The 16,565-nt window shown below is 42.7% G+C and overlaps 2 protein-coding genes across 3 annotated transcripts in view; both read left to right on the top strand.

Moving 5' to 3' along the window:
- Positions 1-1,100: 1,100 nt before the first annotated feature.
- Positions 1,101-11,487, top strand: rint1 (RAD50 interactor 1). Of its 2 annotated transcripts, XM_034578353.1 has the most exons (15): positions 1,101-1,465; positions 2,079-2,204; positions 2,460-2,575; positions 2,807-2,980; positions 3,556-3,696; positions 4,227-4,419; positions 4,814-4,924; positions 5,303-5,528; positions 6,862-6,999; positions 7,248-7,342; positions 7,802-7,906; positions 8,444-8,664; positions 9,041-9,221; positions 10,210-10,328; positions 10,998-11,487. In XM_034578353.1, the coding sequence occupies exons 1-15, from the start codon at positions 1,232-1,234 to the stop codon at positions 11,209-11,211; spliced, it is 2,394 nt and encodes a 797-aa protein (XP_034434244.1). In that variant the 5' UTR covers positions 1,101-1,231; the 3' UTR covers positions 11,212-11,487. The 2 variants fall into 2 exon arrangements, with proteins under 2 accessions (XP_034434244.1, XP_034434245.1); XM_034578354.1 differs by lacking the exons at positions 1,101-1,465; positions 2,079-2,204; positions 2,460-2,575; ... (1 more) ...; positions 3,556-3,696; positions 4,227-4,419 and adding an exon at positions 4,461-4,725 and having other exon boundaries at positions 4,758-4,924; positions 10,998-11,468.
- Positions 11,488-12,372: 885 nt separating this feature from the next.
- The window catches only part of net1 (neuroepithelial cell transforming 1), a 30,306-nt gene continuing 26,113 nt past the window's right edge, over positions 12,373-16,565 (top strand). Inside the window, exon 1 of the mRNA XM_034578355.1 lies at positions 12,373-12,582. Within this exon, the coding sequence (XP_034434246.1) occupies positions 12,437-12,582 (146 nt within the window). The 5' untranslated portion in view covers positions 12,373-12,436. The remainder of the gene's footprint in view (positions 12,583-16,565) is intronic.

Genomic DNA, 16,565 nt, shown 5'->3' on the forward strand with positions numbered 1-16,565 from the left:
GACGTGCTGCAGAATTAAAAGAATGCAAGAAAAAACTGATTGTTCAATCAATTCATATTTGCATAGCCCATATTCACAAATCACAATTTGCCTCATAGGGCTTTAGCAAGGAGCGACATCTTCTGTCCTTAACCCTCAGGAGGAGTGAGGACGGACAGAAGTGCAGCAGATGCCTCATGTAACAAAACAATATTTACATTCATGAGAAAAGACAGTGTAACATAAATGGAGAGGTGTGTCAATGTTTAAAGTATTTATACAAAAAGGAAAATCTCTGACAGAGAGGATGGGAGGTGATGGAGGTATTATCAATATGGAAGAATATGTGGGCAGGCATATTACATATATCTCAGAAATCAAGATGATCAGCTGCCACAGTCTTGGTCCACGGTCTACGATCCACCACCATCATGATCCACCATCACAATCACGATCCACGATGTGGCCCCAGCAGCGATCCTGGATCTGCAAACGATAAAGCACAAGGACTCTGGGGGAGAAGTCAAGTCAGCAACATGTGTTGATGAGACATTAATATGATGAGGAGGGAGAAGAGGAAAGAGAGGCTCCATGTGTCATGTGTCCCCTGACAATCTAGGCCTATATCAGCATAACTAGTCCAAAGACAGACCTGAACCAACTATAATCTTGGCTAAACGTAGCGAGGGTGTCTATTGGCTGAAAATTGAATATAAAATAATCCCAGTGATGTTTTCACAAGTGTGTTTCATCTAAATTGTACAAATTGTTGTTTTCTTTACCCTAGAATTGGCCCTTTGTATTTAAATATTTTATATTTACATAATTTTTGTCTTTCATGTTTGGAGGGGGGCGGGGTATTCAGCTGCAACATGCAACTTCACCACTAGATGTCACTAAATCCTACACACTGAACCTTTAAATGTTCACCTTACTGAATAAGGAATAGTGCGTGGATGTTGGATATGAATTGTGGCCCCTTTGTGGCCCCTTACTTAGAACGATCCTAGATCCGCCACTGCTGTGATGACGTGTAACCAGCGGACTCTCCTGTGCCGACGTAGCATCTTTACAGAAAGGTGCCCTTGGTTTCCCCCTCGGTGTGCCCCGCGTGTACAGGACGGGTGGAGCAAACAGCAACTACGGTTAAGAAAAGACGGCGCGACCGCCCGCGGCTCACGCGTAGATATTAAACGAGCGCCTCCCCTGTGTGAACCGGAAGTCTGTTGACAGTGTCATCACAGAGGAAAAGATGGCGGCGGTCGGTGCTGCAGAGCAAACAGCAAACAAACCAAAAGACAGCGTTTCAAACCCAGCGAGCCCGAGCAGGCGAGGCAGCGGCTCGTGTTCCGCCGAGTCGGGCGGAGCGGAGGACTTCGCGCTGGGCTTCCTGCAGAAGGAGGTGGGCAGCGACCTGAAGTCCCTGAAGAATGTCAGCAACCTGCTGCAAACACTGACGGAGGAAAACAACGTGCTGGAGAAACAGGTGGGAACTCAACACCTTCACACGGCTTCTCTCGTGCTGCATGGACCGTCTGGGCACGTGCACTTACTACTCTTCTGTTGGAAGTAAAGATGGAGCCTGTGAAGCCCAGACAGACAGAAACAGGTCTGAATTTGTCTAAACTGAAGTATCACTAGCCTCAGCATCACACCAGGACATGTCACCTTCATGACACGTTATACTCAGGGGTTTGTTTTTCACTTCATGACATTACGGACATGTTTGACCTGAAGGGGTTAATCATGCACATGTGCAGGAAGTATTCAGTGATGTCTAATCTGTGACAGTGCAACAAAGATACAGGATCATTCAAAACAAACCAAAACGGATTCCACATCCAGCCAGAGATTGTGCAGAGTGTTAACTATCACACACATGTCCTAAAACATCATAGATAGATAGACGGATACTATTTAGCCCTTTTGTAGGCACCAAGCATCTTCCTTAACCTTTCACAGTTCTTCATCACTCTTGTTGTATACTGAGGGATGTTGACACGCCACAAGTTCAGGTCAGCACAACTCTGGCAAACCATTATGACGTACACTCTGTGATTTCCTTGTGTGAATGTGACTGTTTGACTTCCGTCCTCCAGGTTCTGACCGTATCCAGTGCTGTGCCTCCTAAAGTCTCTGCAGCTCTGTCTGCAGCTGAGGACGCAATATGTTCCCTGGACGGCCTGCAGCAGAGAGAGCGACTCATCTCCAACATGCTGCACCAGGTAGAGACACCACCAGTGGAAATATACCAGATGTTCATTTGCATAAACAGAGAGGAAAGTGTGTGTTGCCCCCCCCCCCCTTTTAATGCCAGATCCCAAATATTGCTAAATCTTTTCAAACCCTGCTATGTTCAACAAGAGTCACCATTAAATGTTTTCATTATGATGGAATCTGGCTGTGACTATAGAGTCCTGTCACTTATACCATTCTAGGAGGTTTAAGCAACCGTCTCGGTAAATGATTCTTTCTTTTAGCACCTACAGGGGGCCCAGCCGTGGATGGATAATCTTAGCCAGGTCCTTAATCAAGTGGACACCATAGAGAGACACATGAAATACCTTCGCTGCCTTCAACATATAGAGGAGCTCAGGTACTGTAAACTCAGGGAAGGGGGAAGAGGACACTGATTTGGTTTCTGAGAAAAAAAATGAAAATGACTTGAGCAGGTGGATAAAGGTCAACAATGTAATGGAAAGAATAAAGAACCCTGAAGTTGGTCTTTGAATGCAAAAACAATGAAGAATCATTTTCTGTCTTCCTGTGTTTTTTTTTGTTTGTTCTTGTCACCTCCATTCACTTATGAAGTGTTGTGTGTCTGCAGTGCTGCAGTCCAGCAGTGTCTGATGACCAGCAGTGTGTGGGAGGCCATAAGGGCAGTAGACAGCATGGCTGCACTGGACGCTGGACTCAGTCAGTCCGGATGTACTCACCTCCAGGACTTCCTGCGGGAAACGCTTCACTTCTGGCACAAAATCCTCAAAGACCGACTGACCAGGTAAACACAGCACCTCCATCCAACACCCACCCGCTTGAACGCAGGCTTGTCTGACACAATCACGGTCTCAGGACACACAACATAGCTGGTTGTGGTGCCAATGTGCAATGCTAGCTGCCAATGCCTTGCTAAAGGGAAGGACACGGGAAATAAACTCCACAACTACATGAACACATACCAGGTTCACATACCAGATTGATGTTTGATGTCAGGAGCGTGATTTCATTAGCTGGTGCCCGTGCTGCTGCTTGAAAAGTAGAGCTTCTCTCAACTCCTACAGCGCAAGCAAAGCAACGGAACCACAATGTAGTTGAGCAACACATGACATTACCCCATTCAAAGTGAATGAGCAGCCCTTCTATTGAAGCTTCCAACACGTACGCATGCTTTATGTCACTGTGTATCTAAATGTTGCACAGCACAGAAATGCTATAACACACACAAGCGTTGCCGTAGTGGTCTGTGTTACTTCTGTTACACGTATTCAGGCACATAGCGATTATATGACGTGCCCATCGGCAACACTGTCTGTTTCACGATGTGAGCTAAATCCTCCTCCTTCAATTCTTTCCCAGTGATTTTGAGAAAGTGTTGACTCAGCTTCACTGGCCGATCATCTCCCCTCCGACACAGTCGCTGACGCCCACGGCTAATGGTCAGGAGATCAGCAGCCAGCTGGAGCTGCTTGTCACTCAACTGCTCGCCCTGCAGACCTCGTATCCTTCAGGTTTGGGCTTCTGCACAACCACAGTTTATTACCTTCATGTAATAACCTTCATAGTCGCCACGCGCATGCTTTTTCTGGTCTCCACAGTTGTAGAGAGTGGTTATTTGAGTTATGGTAGCTTCTCTGTCAGCTGTCAACCAGTCTGACTATTCTCGTCTCACCATTCTGAGGAAAAACTCCAGAGACTGTTGTGTGTGTGTGTGTGAAAACCTCAGGAGATAAACAGCTTCACAAACACAAGAAAACCAGCCAGTGTGACGCCATGTCAAGGTCAAAGTTGCATGGATCACACCTGTAGCTGCAAGATTTCGTACATAACAGTGCACTGCTGTCACATGATTGGTTGACTTGATAATTCCATAAATAAGCAGGCGTATAGGTGTTCCTGACCAAAAAGTACCTGGAGACAAGATCGTGAGATGAAGCTGGTCCACCACAGGATTCAAATTCAAACTTAAGATGATGTCTGTGTAGAACACTGTGTGCTTGTTTCTTTAACTCCCCCCCCCCCCCCTCCAGCGATGACATCATATCTCAGATGGCTCTGGCTTCTGGTCGGGGCGTAGCCTCGGCCCCGCCTGCGTCTTCTTCTTCCACACCTTCGCCCCAAGCACCTCCCCTCTGTCTGCCCATCCAGATCATGCTGCTGCCGCTCAGCAGGAGATTCAGATACCACTTTTACGGCAATCGACAGACCAACTCTCCCGGCAAGGTTTGTCTCTCTTACCCAGGCACGCATAAGACATGTATGTAACATGTCTGGAAATATTTCCTGTTATTCCTCCACTTAAACAACCTCTTCCCTCCTTTTTATAATGGTTGTTCAGAACGTTTGCCTTCCATCGTGGTCAGAGATATTGTACAAACTACTTGCACCTACTTACTGCACAACTCGATCCCTATTTATCAAAGTTCCTACACACACCCCAACTTCCTGCAAGTTCTTCAGCAGCCCTCAATTCACGAACATTCGCTCAGATGCTAATTTTAACTCTTACAATCCCCATGGAGGACAAAAGTAGAAAACTTGTCATCAGCTAAACACCTGAAGTCTGGTGGTGAAGCTGTGGAACCTTTAACTCATCCTGTGTCTGTTGTCTTTCCAGCCTGAGTGGTACCTCACACAGGTTCTGATGTGGATGGGGAACAGCTCGACCTTCATGGACGAGAAGATCCAGCCGATCCTGGACCGAGCTGGGGCCGCCATCAGTGCCAGGGTATATTACTCTATTTGCCTTCTTTTATCTTTTTTTTCATGGAACTAATCATGTAGCACAGGGGCTTTGGGTTTCTGGAAATTTCCCATTTGTATGTGTTTCTATGGTAATATCTTTGCCTTAAGAGAAGGTACACAACTCGGATGTGTTCACTACTAAGAAGCAGAGAGACACCACATAGCATTCTGTTAACAGAGAGCAGATATGAAGGGATTCACTTGTTCTCACTGGAACGGAATTTTTATTCTCAACACCTAAACACCAAGACCACAGGAAGCTCTCAGGTTTTTGGGTTAGAAGATCAACTGGTTTTGAGTAGAATAAATAAATGCCTATTGTCAGCTGAGCACACTGATGACTCTGTGTATGTGTGTGTAGGTGGAGCTCTGGCGAGGCCTATTGTCTCTGGTGCAGGAGAAAGTGGCCAGCGACGCTTCCAGGCTGCTGTACGACGACGTGCTCCTCTCTCACCTGGTGGAGGAGGTGCTGCAGTTCGAGAAGGAGCTCCGGAGCAACCAGTCGTACCCGGCGGGGCTGCCCGGTCTGCTCCACCTCCTGCTCGATGACGCAGTCCTTCAGAAGTGGCTCACTGTGGAAAGAAAGAGTAAGTTGTCAAGGATGCAGGAACTTAAACTGCAGAGTTTAAGCCCAGACTGGTGCTGTCTGTTCACTCCCACAACAGTGTGATTCCTAGTCAGAAGTATACAGTAATTTAGTTATTCCATCATTATTATATCAGGTGATAATGTCAACTACAATTTACATGTATATTGATTTTGAATAAGTGTTCTACATACAGGTTAGTTTGGGCTGGGAGTGGAGAGACAGTGTTTTGGTGAACTGGATTGGAAGATACAGCTAATGTCTGTGGTTAAACGGCTTCAGGCCATAGAAAGTATCATCCATCTGTAAAGATATGATATGACAGCTCCCAAAAGTGAAGCCAAATCCTCTTGATTTCCCCCTGGTGGCTGGCTACAGTATAGGTCATAAACCCTGTTCATGAACCTGGACCAGGTATGTGTCAAATACATTTTCCTCAAATATTTGAATGTCATTTTAGGTTGTTTTTTATCACACAAGTGTTCATGTTTCTTATAAGTTAGATTGACAGCTAAGACTTCCAATTGTTAGAGCGTGGGCTGTCAGGATCCCAAAACTATTTCTCTACTCCATGATCACTACTTAGCAGACTGTGGCTCAACATTATGTAACCAGCACAAGCTGTCAGCAGCTGTATCTTGGACATTTTGGCTTAATTTTTTGTACATTGGTTGGAAGTGGAGATGCGTTGTCCATCTTAATTTACAGTCGATGCCTCTGGCAGCACTGACTGCATTTGATGATCTTATCTGACTTCATTAGTATCTGTCCAATCTTAAGACTCCTTAAGATGAAATCTCCAACACAGGCAAAAAAAAAGGAGGCCGTCTCTTGAGCACAGGGCTGGAAGACCACGATACAAAAAAGGAAATAAACCAAGGCACTCGTGCTGTGGGAAAAAATTTGAAAGCTTTTATTAGAGTGGCTAATGCATGGCAAAGATAAAAAAAGATTAAAAAAAATTGCACCTACTTGTTGCAGCACACTGGCCTACATCAGGATGACTAATCAGAAGTGAAGATTGAAACAGACATATTTAGGCCTGTGAGAGATCAGGAGATGACATCGTAGTTCATTACAAAAATAGACTGTGCAGGTGACTCAGACTGTGAAAAATCACCACATATAGACAAACAAAATGAACCACTATCCAAACCACTGTCCCATATGTATAATTATGTCCTGTATCTTATGTGTAATGTCCAGATATTCACGCTGTAGACTGTATGGTGTAACACTGGCTACACAGAAGACAGTCTGCATGGTCTCAGTAAGTTTGCTTGAGAAGAGCGAGCGAGCATTCTCACTAACGCTGTGTCCCTCTGTGTTTACAGTGGCAGTGGAGAAGATGGACGCCATGCTGTCGGCCGAGGGAGCGTGGAGCTCTCAGTACAAAGACATCAGTGATATGGACGAGCTGAAGGCGCCAGATTGTGCTGAGACTTTCATGACTCTGCTACAGGTCATCACCGGTAAGACGACTGATCTTCAGATAATGTGTATATGTATTATAATCTTATTTATTATTAATTGCCCAACATGAACATCAACTTAAAAAGACGTTTCTTCTCTCTGCGTTGGCGCCACCAAGTGTTGATATGTGAAAAGAAGTGAAACCATTGAATGCGCATCTTTACTACTAGTGAAAACTTCACAGGGTATCTTTAAGCCACATAGGATGTTTATATTCAACTTTTTTTTTTTGTCTTTCTGTCCTCAGAGCGGTACCGGGCCTTACCCTGTCATTCTGCACAGCTGAAGTTTCTGGGGCTGCAGAGAGAGCTGGTGGATGATTTCCGCATACGACTCACCCAGGTAATAACAACAAGAAACACTCAGTAATGATGAAAGACAGTGACGCTGTCAGGGACGAAAGGCACTTGGCTCATGGTTAACATGGAAAACATTGAGGAAATGATGGACACAGGCTTGTGCATTTCCCCTAAAATCTCTTTCCCTATTAATTGTCCTCTGACTCAGACATTCTCCTTCCTGTGTTTTTCATAGGTGAAACGTAAACTTGGCTTTTGAACATTGTCCACAGCTCATATCTGAAAACAGCTTTTGAGTAGGTTGTGTTGTGAAAGATATTTAAGCGTAAACAAGCCACAATTTCAGTCTTTATGCTCTAAAATATTCTTATGCTGTGTCACTGTTACATCTTTCATTGTGCAAGTTTGTTTGGTGTTACATGTGCTCTGTGGAATTATTTACAGAGAGAAAGGGTGAGAGGTAGATGGATGAACCAGTGGTGGTATTCTTTTTTCCCCCCAGGTAATGAAGGAGGAGTCTCGCTGTCCCCTCGGTGCCCGTTACTGTGCCATCCTCAATGCTGTCAACTACATTTCCACCATCCTGGGAGACTGGGGAGACAACGTGGTGGGTGGAGTTTTAGTCATTAAATATATCTATTTTAGTAATGCATTTTAAACACTCTCATCCAAAAGGAATATTCTATTCTTAAGTAATACATTGTATAATTAATTTATCACAACACTGGAGATGCTGTTTACTCATTTCCTCAAGATAATACAGATATTACCCCAAAAATTGAAATACGGCCTTACAGTTATACACCTTCGTCAACCAATCAAGTTACAGTTTACATCCACATCTGTCCAAACTCGTACAATATATATATATATGACTTTACAAATCTTTAATTTAATTAAAGAAGCCAAACATCTCAAATGTTAAATGTTTCAAAACAAGAATTGAACATGATTAAAATAAAGGCTGAAATTTGTATAATCTTCATTTGATACAGAGTTTTCTTGCTAAAACAACAACTAAAGAACAGGGTGAATCTGTGTATCAGTCTTTTCGATCTCTATGGAAACATCCCCTCACATGATTTTTTTGGCTTAAGCTCCTCACTGAGTTAAGCGTTGACCATTCTTTTTATTCTTTGTCCAGTTTTTCCTCCAGCTGCAGCAGGCGGCGGTTTCACTGGGAGACGAGGCGGTGCTGGGAGGCCTCGGGGTGATGGAGTTGGGCCGTCTGGCCTCTCTGGAGGGCTCTCTGTTCGAGGGTCTGTTAGCGCTGCTGGATCGACTGAAAGGAGACATGATGGGAAGACTGCTGGAATGGACCATGAGGGAAATCACAGAGAAAGCCAAACAATACTCCCACGACAGGTAAGACATGAGTACCTTACATATTAGTGTTGGGTGAAGGGAACGTTTCAGATCATGCTGTTAGCGTTCTTAATGGAGTTACATCTAAAGGGACAGATATACATTTTTGTCAGATAGAAGTGATGAGCACTTTTAACATTTATAAATCAGAATATAGCTAAATAACCAGATCGGCTTAGTGTTTTTATTTTGAGCTTTGTGGAAAACCTGTTTTTCAGATCATTAGCTTTTAGCCTTAATCCTGATTGTACTGTATTTAATGGAAAGTAAGTATTTCATTGTATTTCCTACCTATAGATATGTTTTTGTATCTCAAGGACCACTGGCCAAAAATAACAGATTTACTCTCTTCTCTTTTTGCTTTTACTTTTTTTAGGTGGCTGTCTCTACCCTCCCCGCATGACCAGTCCACCATGTCCCTGTCCAGTTCGGCATGTCCCATGATGCTGTGCGTGAGGGACAGACTGTTGAACCTTCATCAGGTCCTGAGTCTGACTCTGTTCCAACTCGCCTGGCAGGGCCTGGCGGACAGACTCGACAACTTTCTCTACCAGGATGTAAGAAATGAATATCCACTGAAAGTCCACAACCCTGTCTTGTGTTTTTATGATTTTAATGATTTGTGTTTCGTGGCAGAGCATTTAACAATAAACTACAATTTATGCGATACAGCCAGACTGGAACAGTTAAGATCGTAGATAAAAGGCTATCGCAAGGGTACATGTTGACATGTTGATCAGAAATGTTATAAAGCTCATGAATCATGTTTAAATGTTCAGTAAATAACTTTTTTAGCTTGGCTGTTCTTTGCTACAAATCCCTTTAATCTACCTGAAAGTACAATAACAAATCTGAAACAAACACATCTGACTGAGGCTGTAACAGTTCTGAAACCGAGACCAACCCCATGACAAACATTCCACAATCTCGTGAAGCAATACAGGAGGAAGGAAGCCCCAACGTGCTGTAGCTGCAAAGCTTAAAGTTAGGGCGAGCTGTTTCTTCAATATATGTGAATATTACACACTGGTATTGATCAATTGAGCATCTGTTTTAATTCGCTCATTGTGAGACTGCGGATGTGCCTTTCAATTTGAAACATCCTTTTCATCCATCCGTCCCTTTTCTTTATGCCTTCAGATTATTTGCTGAGGGGTTGACAGTCAGCTCAGGAAATACCTGTGTGGTTGTTTTATCTTTTTGTAGGAGTGGAATTCCAGCAGTACTTGAACGCTACCCAAACTCACAGAAGCCTCACTGATGACACCTTGTGGTTATTGGTGCACACAACAATCCCATCCCTGACTGCCTCCCTGCTATCAGCCACAGTGCTTGAGCTGCACTCCACCTCATGAACACAAACTTAAATTAACGTATAATTATCCCACAATTCCACCACAATGATCCCTGTGGTTGATGACTAATGAACATTTTTTTGTATAAATCTCTTATTTAGTGTTTGCCATGAAACTGCTGATATGTGTGGTTTTCAGGCTGTGCAGTGACACTGAGCTCATTATATCCATGTGTCTCCCTGCGTCTCAGGTGATCCTGTCAAATCATTTCAGCGATGGCGGAGCCGCTCAGCTTCAGTTCGACATGACCAGAAATCTGTTTCCTCTGTTTGGTCACTACTGCAAAAGACCCGAGAACTTCTTTAAGCAGTAAGTGTGTCTGTGTGTGTGTCTGTTTGTGTCATTAGAACACACATAATACATGTAAGGTTTAACTCTTATGATATTATAAAGTCTCATGTCTACAGCTCTGGTAATGGTGTAAGTAAAAAGGTATTTGAAAAGTACAACAAATTCATATAATAAAGTTGTAAATGAAGCTAGTCTTATCAATATTTGATAATATAATCACATTTATTATATAAATAGATAACATTTATTACTACACATGCTCATATCGACAAACAACTATAGATGTTGGCAGCTTAAAAGCCAGATGCAGTGCTTTCAGAAAGGGTTCAGACCAAAAGTAAAGTAGTTAAAGGAGACGGATGTGTTTTTAGTTTTTCTTTCCTCTGCTGTGTTGTATAATTTTTGTTTGTCAGTTCAGCAACCTTAAAAAGCTCATAGTCAGCAGTAAAGGGAGCTCGTCTCCTCCACAGAAAATACTGAAGCTCTTGAAATACCTTGTCAGAATCCCAGCCAATACTTTTGCACCATTGTGATGTCATGTGACATTGTGATGTCATTTGCACAGTGTACACCTTATGGCTAGTCTTGCATTCCCTCCTGATAAAGCCAGGTAAACCGAGGGTGGAGGCTGATATTTCCTAAACACTCGTCTGATCAGTTCTGTCTCTGTCCGCTGTCTGTCCACAGTGTGAAGGAGGCGTGCATCATCTTGTGCCTGAACGTGGGCTCTGCTATTCTGCTAAGGAACCTCCTCAAAGAGTCCGAGGAGGAGACGAAAGACTGGGCAGGTGCAGAGGATCCCCCGCCCGAGTCTGCGCTCAATGAGTTGGGGGTTTACTGCTTGGCACCGTGCGACGTGCTCATTCTCCTCAACCTCAGAGCCTCCTGGCCTGGACAGTGACATTTCCTCCGCCCCTCTGAGGTTTATATCGGTGTATATTAAAATATTTCGTATTAAATATTAACCATGTTTGGAAAGAAGACGTTTAATATTTGTCAGTAATGTAAAGTTGGGCTGTTCAGATAGTATCATTATTGTGTTGCACTTTTTGTAGGGGGGACCAACTTACCTGTCACCTCAACTGACTGAAGTAAACCACATAACAGTTATTATTAACAATTGTGCTTTGTCTGGAATATTATGTAATAAACCTCACTACATCTGTACAATGCATTGAATTACACGCTCACTTTGTTTGTTATATTATATTAAAAGTTATCAATAGTTAATTATTAAGAAATGGTCCACTGAAACCCCCAAAATTGATGAGACTGAGACTCAGCCATAACAATTTAGTAGACAAGACTTTGTATACACTCAACCATTACTAAGTAATACTGTAGTAATATTGCTAGTACATTTAAAAGCAAGAACATGCTTCATCTAATCACAATGTGGTTCTTTTACTTTCGAGTAAATATTTTTAGACTTATACTTGAGTAAAATGTTTGAGTACCTCCTCTACCACTGGCTAATAATAATGATACATTTTGTTTATATAGCACCTTTCAATACACAGTTATAAGGGGCTTTACAAGTTAAAAAATTGAAAGCAAACTATGGGAAACAAAAAAGAAATTTGGGCACGAATACAAAAATGAAAAATGTTTCAGATGAGAAAAGAGTAAAACTGAACTAAAACATTGTAAATGACTAATATAGTCGTTAAGATCAGAACTAAGAAAGCACACCTATAAACTTTTTTTTTTTTTTGTGTATTTGTGTGTTATTTCTTCTATTTCAGCACCTAATTAAATTAAATTTCCATCTAACTTTATTTGTGCCAAATCATAACATTATATCCAGGCACTTTACATAGGAAGGTCCAGCTCCCATCATATAATATACTCTTATAATGGAGGGACAGAAGGCATTTGAAAAATCTGCGTCTTTAAATAGAACGATTTTATTATAATGACAATAATGTTATTGTTACCAGACGTCATACACGAAGAAGCCCCGCCCATCCCCTCGGCGGTTCCTCCTCTGATTGGTCCAGTGTTTGTGTTTCCGCCATATTCAAACAGAGTAGTCACGAGTCTCCGCTGTAGTGAGACTTCATGTTGTTATTCTAGACCTTTCATTGATATAAAACCAGCGCTGCTCTGCGTCGCTGTGGTTTCAAATGGGCGAAACCAGCGAGGCTCCCGCTCCCGCTCCTGCTCCGCGTTGTGAGAAGCTGAGGAGAGAACCGAGCTGCAGGGGGCTGAGGAGGAAGTCCCCGGCCGATGACGCGTCTCCCCCGGGCAACAGCAGCACGAGCCTGCGTCGGTGAGTCCATCTTTGTTTTTAACCAGTGAAACCACAGCAGCTGAAACCGCTAACACTGTTAGCTAGCAGCTGTTAGCATGCGTCAGGTCATCACTGCAACGGGCTCTGTGTTGCGTAGTGGCGACATTCTAACCTTTAATGGGCGCCCAGTTATAAAGTGATGTCATTAACGTGACACGTGCGAACATATAGTTAAAGTGCACCTCATTTCTGCTGCTGCGTCGAATCTCCACAAGATGGCAGCAAAGGCTCACAATGAGCCCCTCGAGTACAGGAAGTTGTGTCTTCACCTCCCCCCCATTCTTTTGGTCCTGTCAGTCCCCTGCTCTCTCATCAGTCCATCAGCATGTTGAGATATGTTTTTAATATTCTTATTTATTTTGTCGGAGCAGTCTTGTGGCTTTTTTATCATTCAGATTCACTCTATCCTGTTTTAATTCATCTGCAGACATTATGTATTGGACTTTTAGAAGAAGTGCATGTGGATAACAGGTCCGATAAACAAATCATTTAGTCAATGAATAATATTTTGTATCTGTGTAGTGCATATTCACTAATTGTAATTTGTTCAGAGGGTTCTATGGGATGCGACATCCTCTGTCCTTGACTCTCGACTAGTGAGGTAAAACTAGCAAAAACCCTTGACTGGCAGGAGTGCAATATGTGTTGCTTGTAGCAGAGCACGTCAACAAAATAACAATATCAACATTCATGAGAGAAGACAGCTTCTAACATGAATGGAGACAAATTAAATTGTCTGACAGATGAATGGAGCAGCACTGACAATTGAATTGATAGAGGTATTACCAGTGATGGTATTATTATAATAACAATAATACAGTCCACGATGTGGCCTCGGCAGCGATCCTGCAACACTACAGCACAAAGACTCCGGGGAAGAAGTCAAGTCGGTAACATGTACTGATCAGACATTAATGAGATGACGAGGAAGAGGAGTAAAGAGAGGCTCCATGTGTCCTCCGACACTCTAGGCCTATAGCAACATAACTAATAGCTGAGCCGGCTCTCACATAAGCTTTTACAAAAAGAAAGGTTTTAAGCCTTACTCTTAAACATAGAGAGGGCATCTGCCTCCTGAAATGAAACTGGGAGAGGATTCCACAGGAGAGGAGCTTGATAGCTGAACGCTCTGGCTCCTGCTCTACAATTGGAGACTTCAGGGCCGATTTGTAAGTAAAGTAGCTTGTTAGACTATTTTATTAAAGGATACGATTTTTTTTCTTGCCTGTCTCAATGCAGTACTCACATACCCACCCATATGCACATTAAAACTGTTATTACTTGTTTTAATATCCTTCCTGCCACACCGACAACACCCAGCATAAACAAATACCCACTGGCTGTGACTAACGCAGACTGCTGAAGTTTCATAGCTGCAGCTGAACTTCAAGATGGAATTTCTTTTTTATTCTGCACTGAAATGTGAATCTTGTCTCTGATGTTCTACATTGAAGTGGCTGCAGGAAGAGATAACTAGTGGAAGGGATCAATTCACAGCCAATATTGAGAGGAGGAATAATCAAAGCAACCAATAACTCTTTCAATGCACAAAAGGATGTGAGTCTTGTTTTATGTGATTTATGTTAAAACACGTGACCTTGTTCTTTGAGTAAAACCATTCAAACTAATAAAGAACGGAGCCAGTTTGAATATCAGCTGTACAAATAATATCTGACTGATGTTAGCCAATAAGAACAGAATTTATTGTTTCGTCTCTTTTTATGGAGAGACCCTTAAAATTCCCAAGGCAGCACTCGTAATCGTAAACCTTGCGTTCAGGCCGTGTTTTCCCAATTTCTTTTTTACAACTTTTGAATCTTTAATCAAATCAAAAACTACATTCTAGACAGACTAACCTTCTCTATGTAATGTCTTCAATGTATTGGCCATACATGTGACCAGGGCTGAAACCACGTCCCAGCCCGGAGCTCATTTATTCCAATAAAATTAGATTTTTCTGCTAAATTCTCAGACTGTTGGCTAACATCATGGTAATCAGTGTGTTTTGGGATAATAAAGCCCTCTGAGCATTTATATTGCTTTCCTTTGAACCGCTTTCCATGCTGTGTGCCAAAGCGTCCCGGCCCTGCCCAGTGCCCAGCTGCACGGCTCCGCAGACAAACATGGAAAGAACATCACCAATATTTGAACTCAATAACAAGATTTACGGGGGAAAAATAGCCGTAAATGTTGAGTGAGAGAAAATAAGGTTTGATTTTTCCCAAGTGAGACTGGCATTCATGTACGAGACGGGCACTGGATGTTTTAATTTTGAGTGGTCTTGTTGCCAAACACGTGCAGAATCCAACTAACAGAAACAAACGAGGCTGGTTCAAAGTCTGTGAACTTGACGTTGTGGGTTCATTGTCCATGTAAAGCCGCGTGGTTAAGTTTTCACGTCGAGTGGGCGGAGCGATGTCATGTATGTTGTTTTGCACGAATGCTATAAGGGTGGGGTTTGCGCCTCATAAAAATGGAAACACTCTCAATAAACATCACATCATATAACACTTCATATAACAGCAATATGAACATGCACCCCCGTGAGATGATCTTAATGAATCCTGCTCCGTCTGCCAGCATCGTGAAGTGGCTCTGAGGGTGTAAAGAGTATCAGGTGGACGTGTGCGTGCAGGCGGGGTCAGGAAGCAAACAGTTGAGTTTCAGAGCCAGTTTTTGACAAACAAAGGCAGGGCGAGCAGGGATGCTTGTGCACTGACTCACGGGGTACACTTCCCCTGACACACCAGAGCAGGTACAGGAGGAGAACCGACCTTTGTCCCCTGGCTTGTGGCGGCGAGGAATGCGTGGTGATGTCAATCACTTATGAAAAAGTTACACACACACAGGAGTTATCAGCTTTCAGGGCACCTTACCGCATGGGAAACTAAACACTGAAGTATTTCCCTTGGGATTTTTCTCAGCAGCAGTGCTGTTGTGATACCGGACCTGTATTTATGTGCGTCAGTGGATGCTTTAATTGACCTTAGTGGGGCTGGGCAATAAAACAATATCAATCATTTTTGCAGTGCAATTTTTATCAATAGCATTATAACTATGCATCTATATACTGCTTATGCATTGTGTAAGCACAGTGAGAAGGTATAACACATAGTTGATCTGCCGATTTGTGAATGTTTTGCTTTTTTTTTACTTCTCTGTGAATAAAAAATAATTTTAAATCACAGCCTTCACTCAGGAGTAAAAAATCTGCCTTTAAACTCAAAATAGTAACATGACATTTATCGTGATTGACTGATGGGAACATTTTTGTCTTGATATAATTTTAGCCAGCCCTAGACTTTTTAGAACTGGAGCTTTGACCTTTGAAGAGCCTCTGGGGACCCAGATTACGGTCATACTAAATGTCAGAGGATGAAATCCCTGGATGCAGAAAACTTTGCACACTATTTTTATTGAACATAAATAGAAATAGACAGTTACGGAGCAAGTCTCTCACAAAATGTGGACATAGTAGGTTGTACACTGGTGTTATGTGTACCCTTATAGCATTAGTAATCATTTAGCCTGAGTTAAGTGGCCAACTGCCTCGCACTCAATCACCGACAGATGATCATTAGCGTCACTGTGTGTATTTGCTTGTGGATGTGTGATAAGGTCCCCTTTGTTTCATATTAACCCCAGTGTACAAAGTGCATGTTTGACTGCTGCTGTTTAGTCATGAATATTAAAGAACCACGAAATGTCATAATTCATGCACATGCACATCTAATGAGATATGTATGATCTGCACAGAAGATTGCACATGAATGAGGAAATAAAATCTGCCTTATATTCCAGAGATCGGATTCTCTTTGAAGAATTCATTTTCAGATGTGTAGTTGTTGCTCATCTGTCCACGGGCAGTTTACCAAGAGTAAGCAGGGATTTGGTTTCTCACTTTGAAAGAATACAAAAGTGTTGACGTATCCACTTGGCTGGTTGAACATATGAACCTGCCG

The sequence above is a fragment of the Hippoglossus hippoglossus genome, chromosome 23 (assembly GCF_009819705.1).
Source record: "Hippoglossus hippoglossus isolate fHipHip1 chromosome 23, fHipHip1.pri, whole genome shotgun sequence".
NCBI lineage: Eukaryota > Metazoa > Chordata > Actinopteri > Pleuronectiformes > Pleuronectidae > Hippoglossus > Hippoglossus hippoglossus.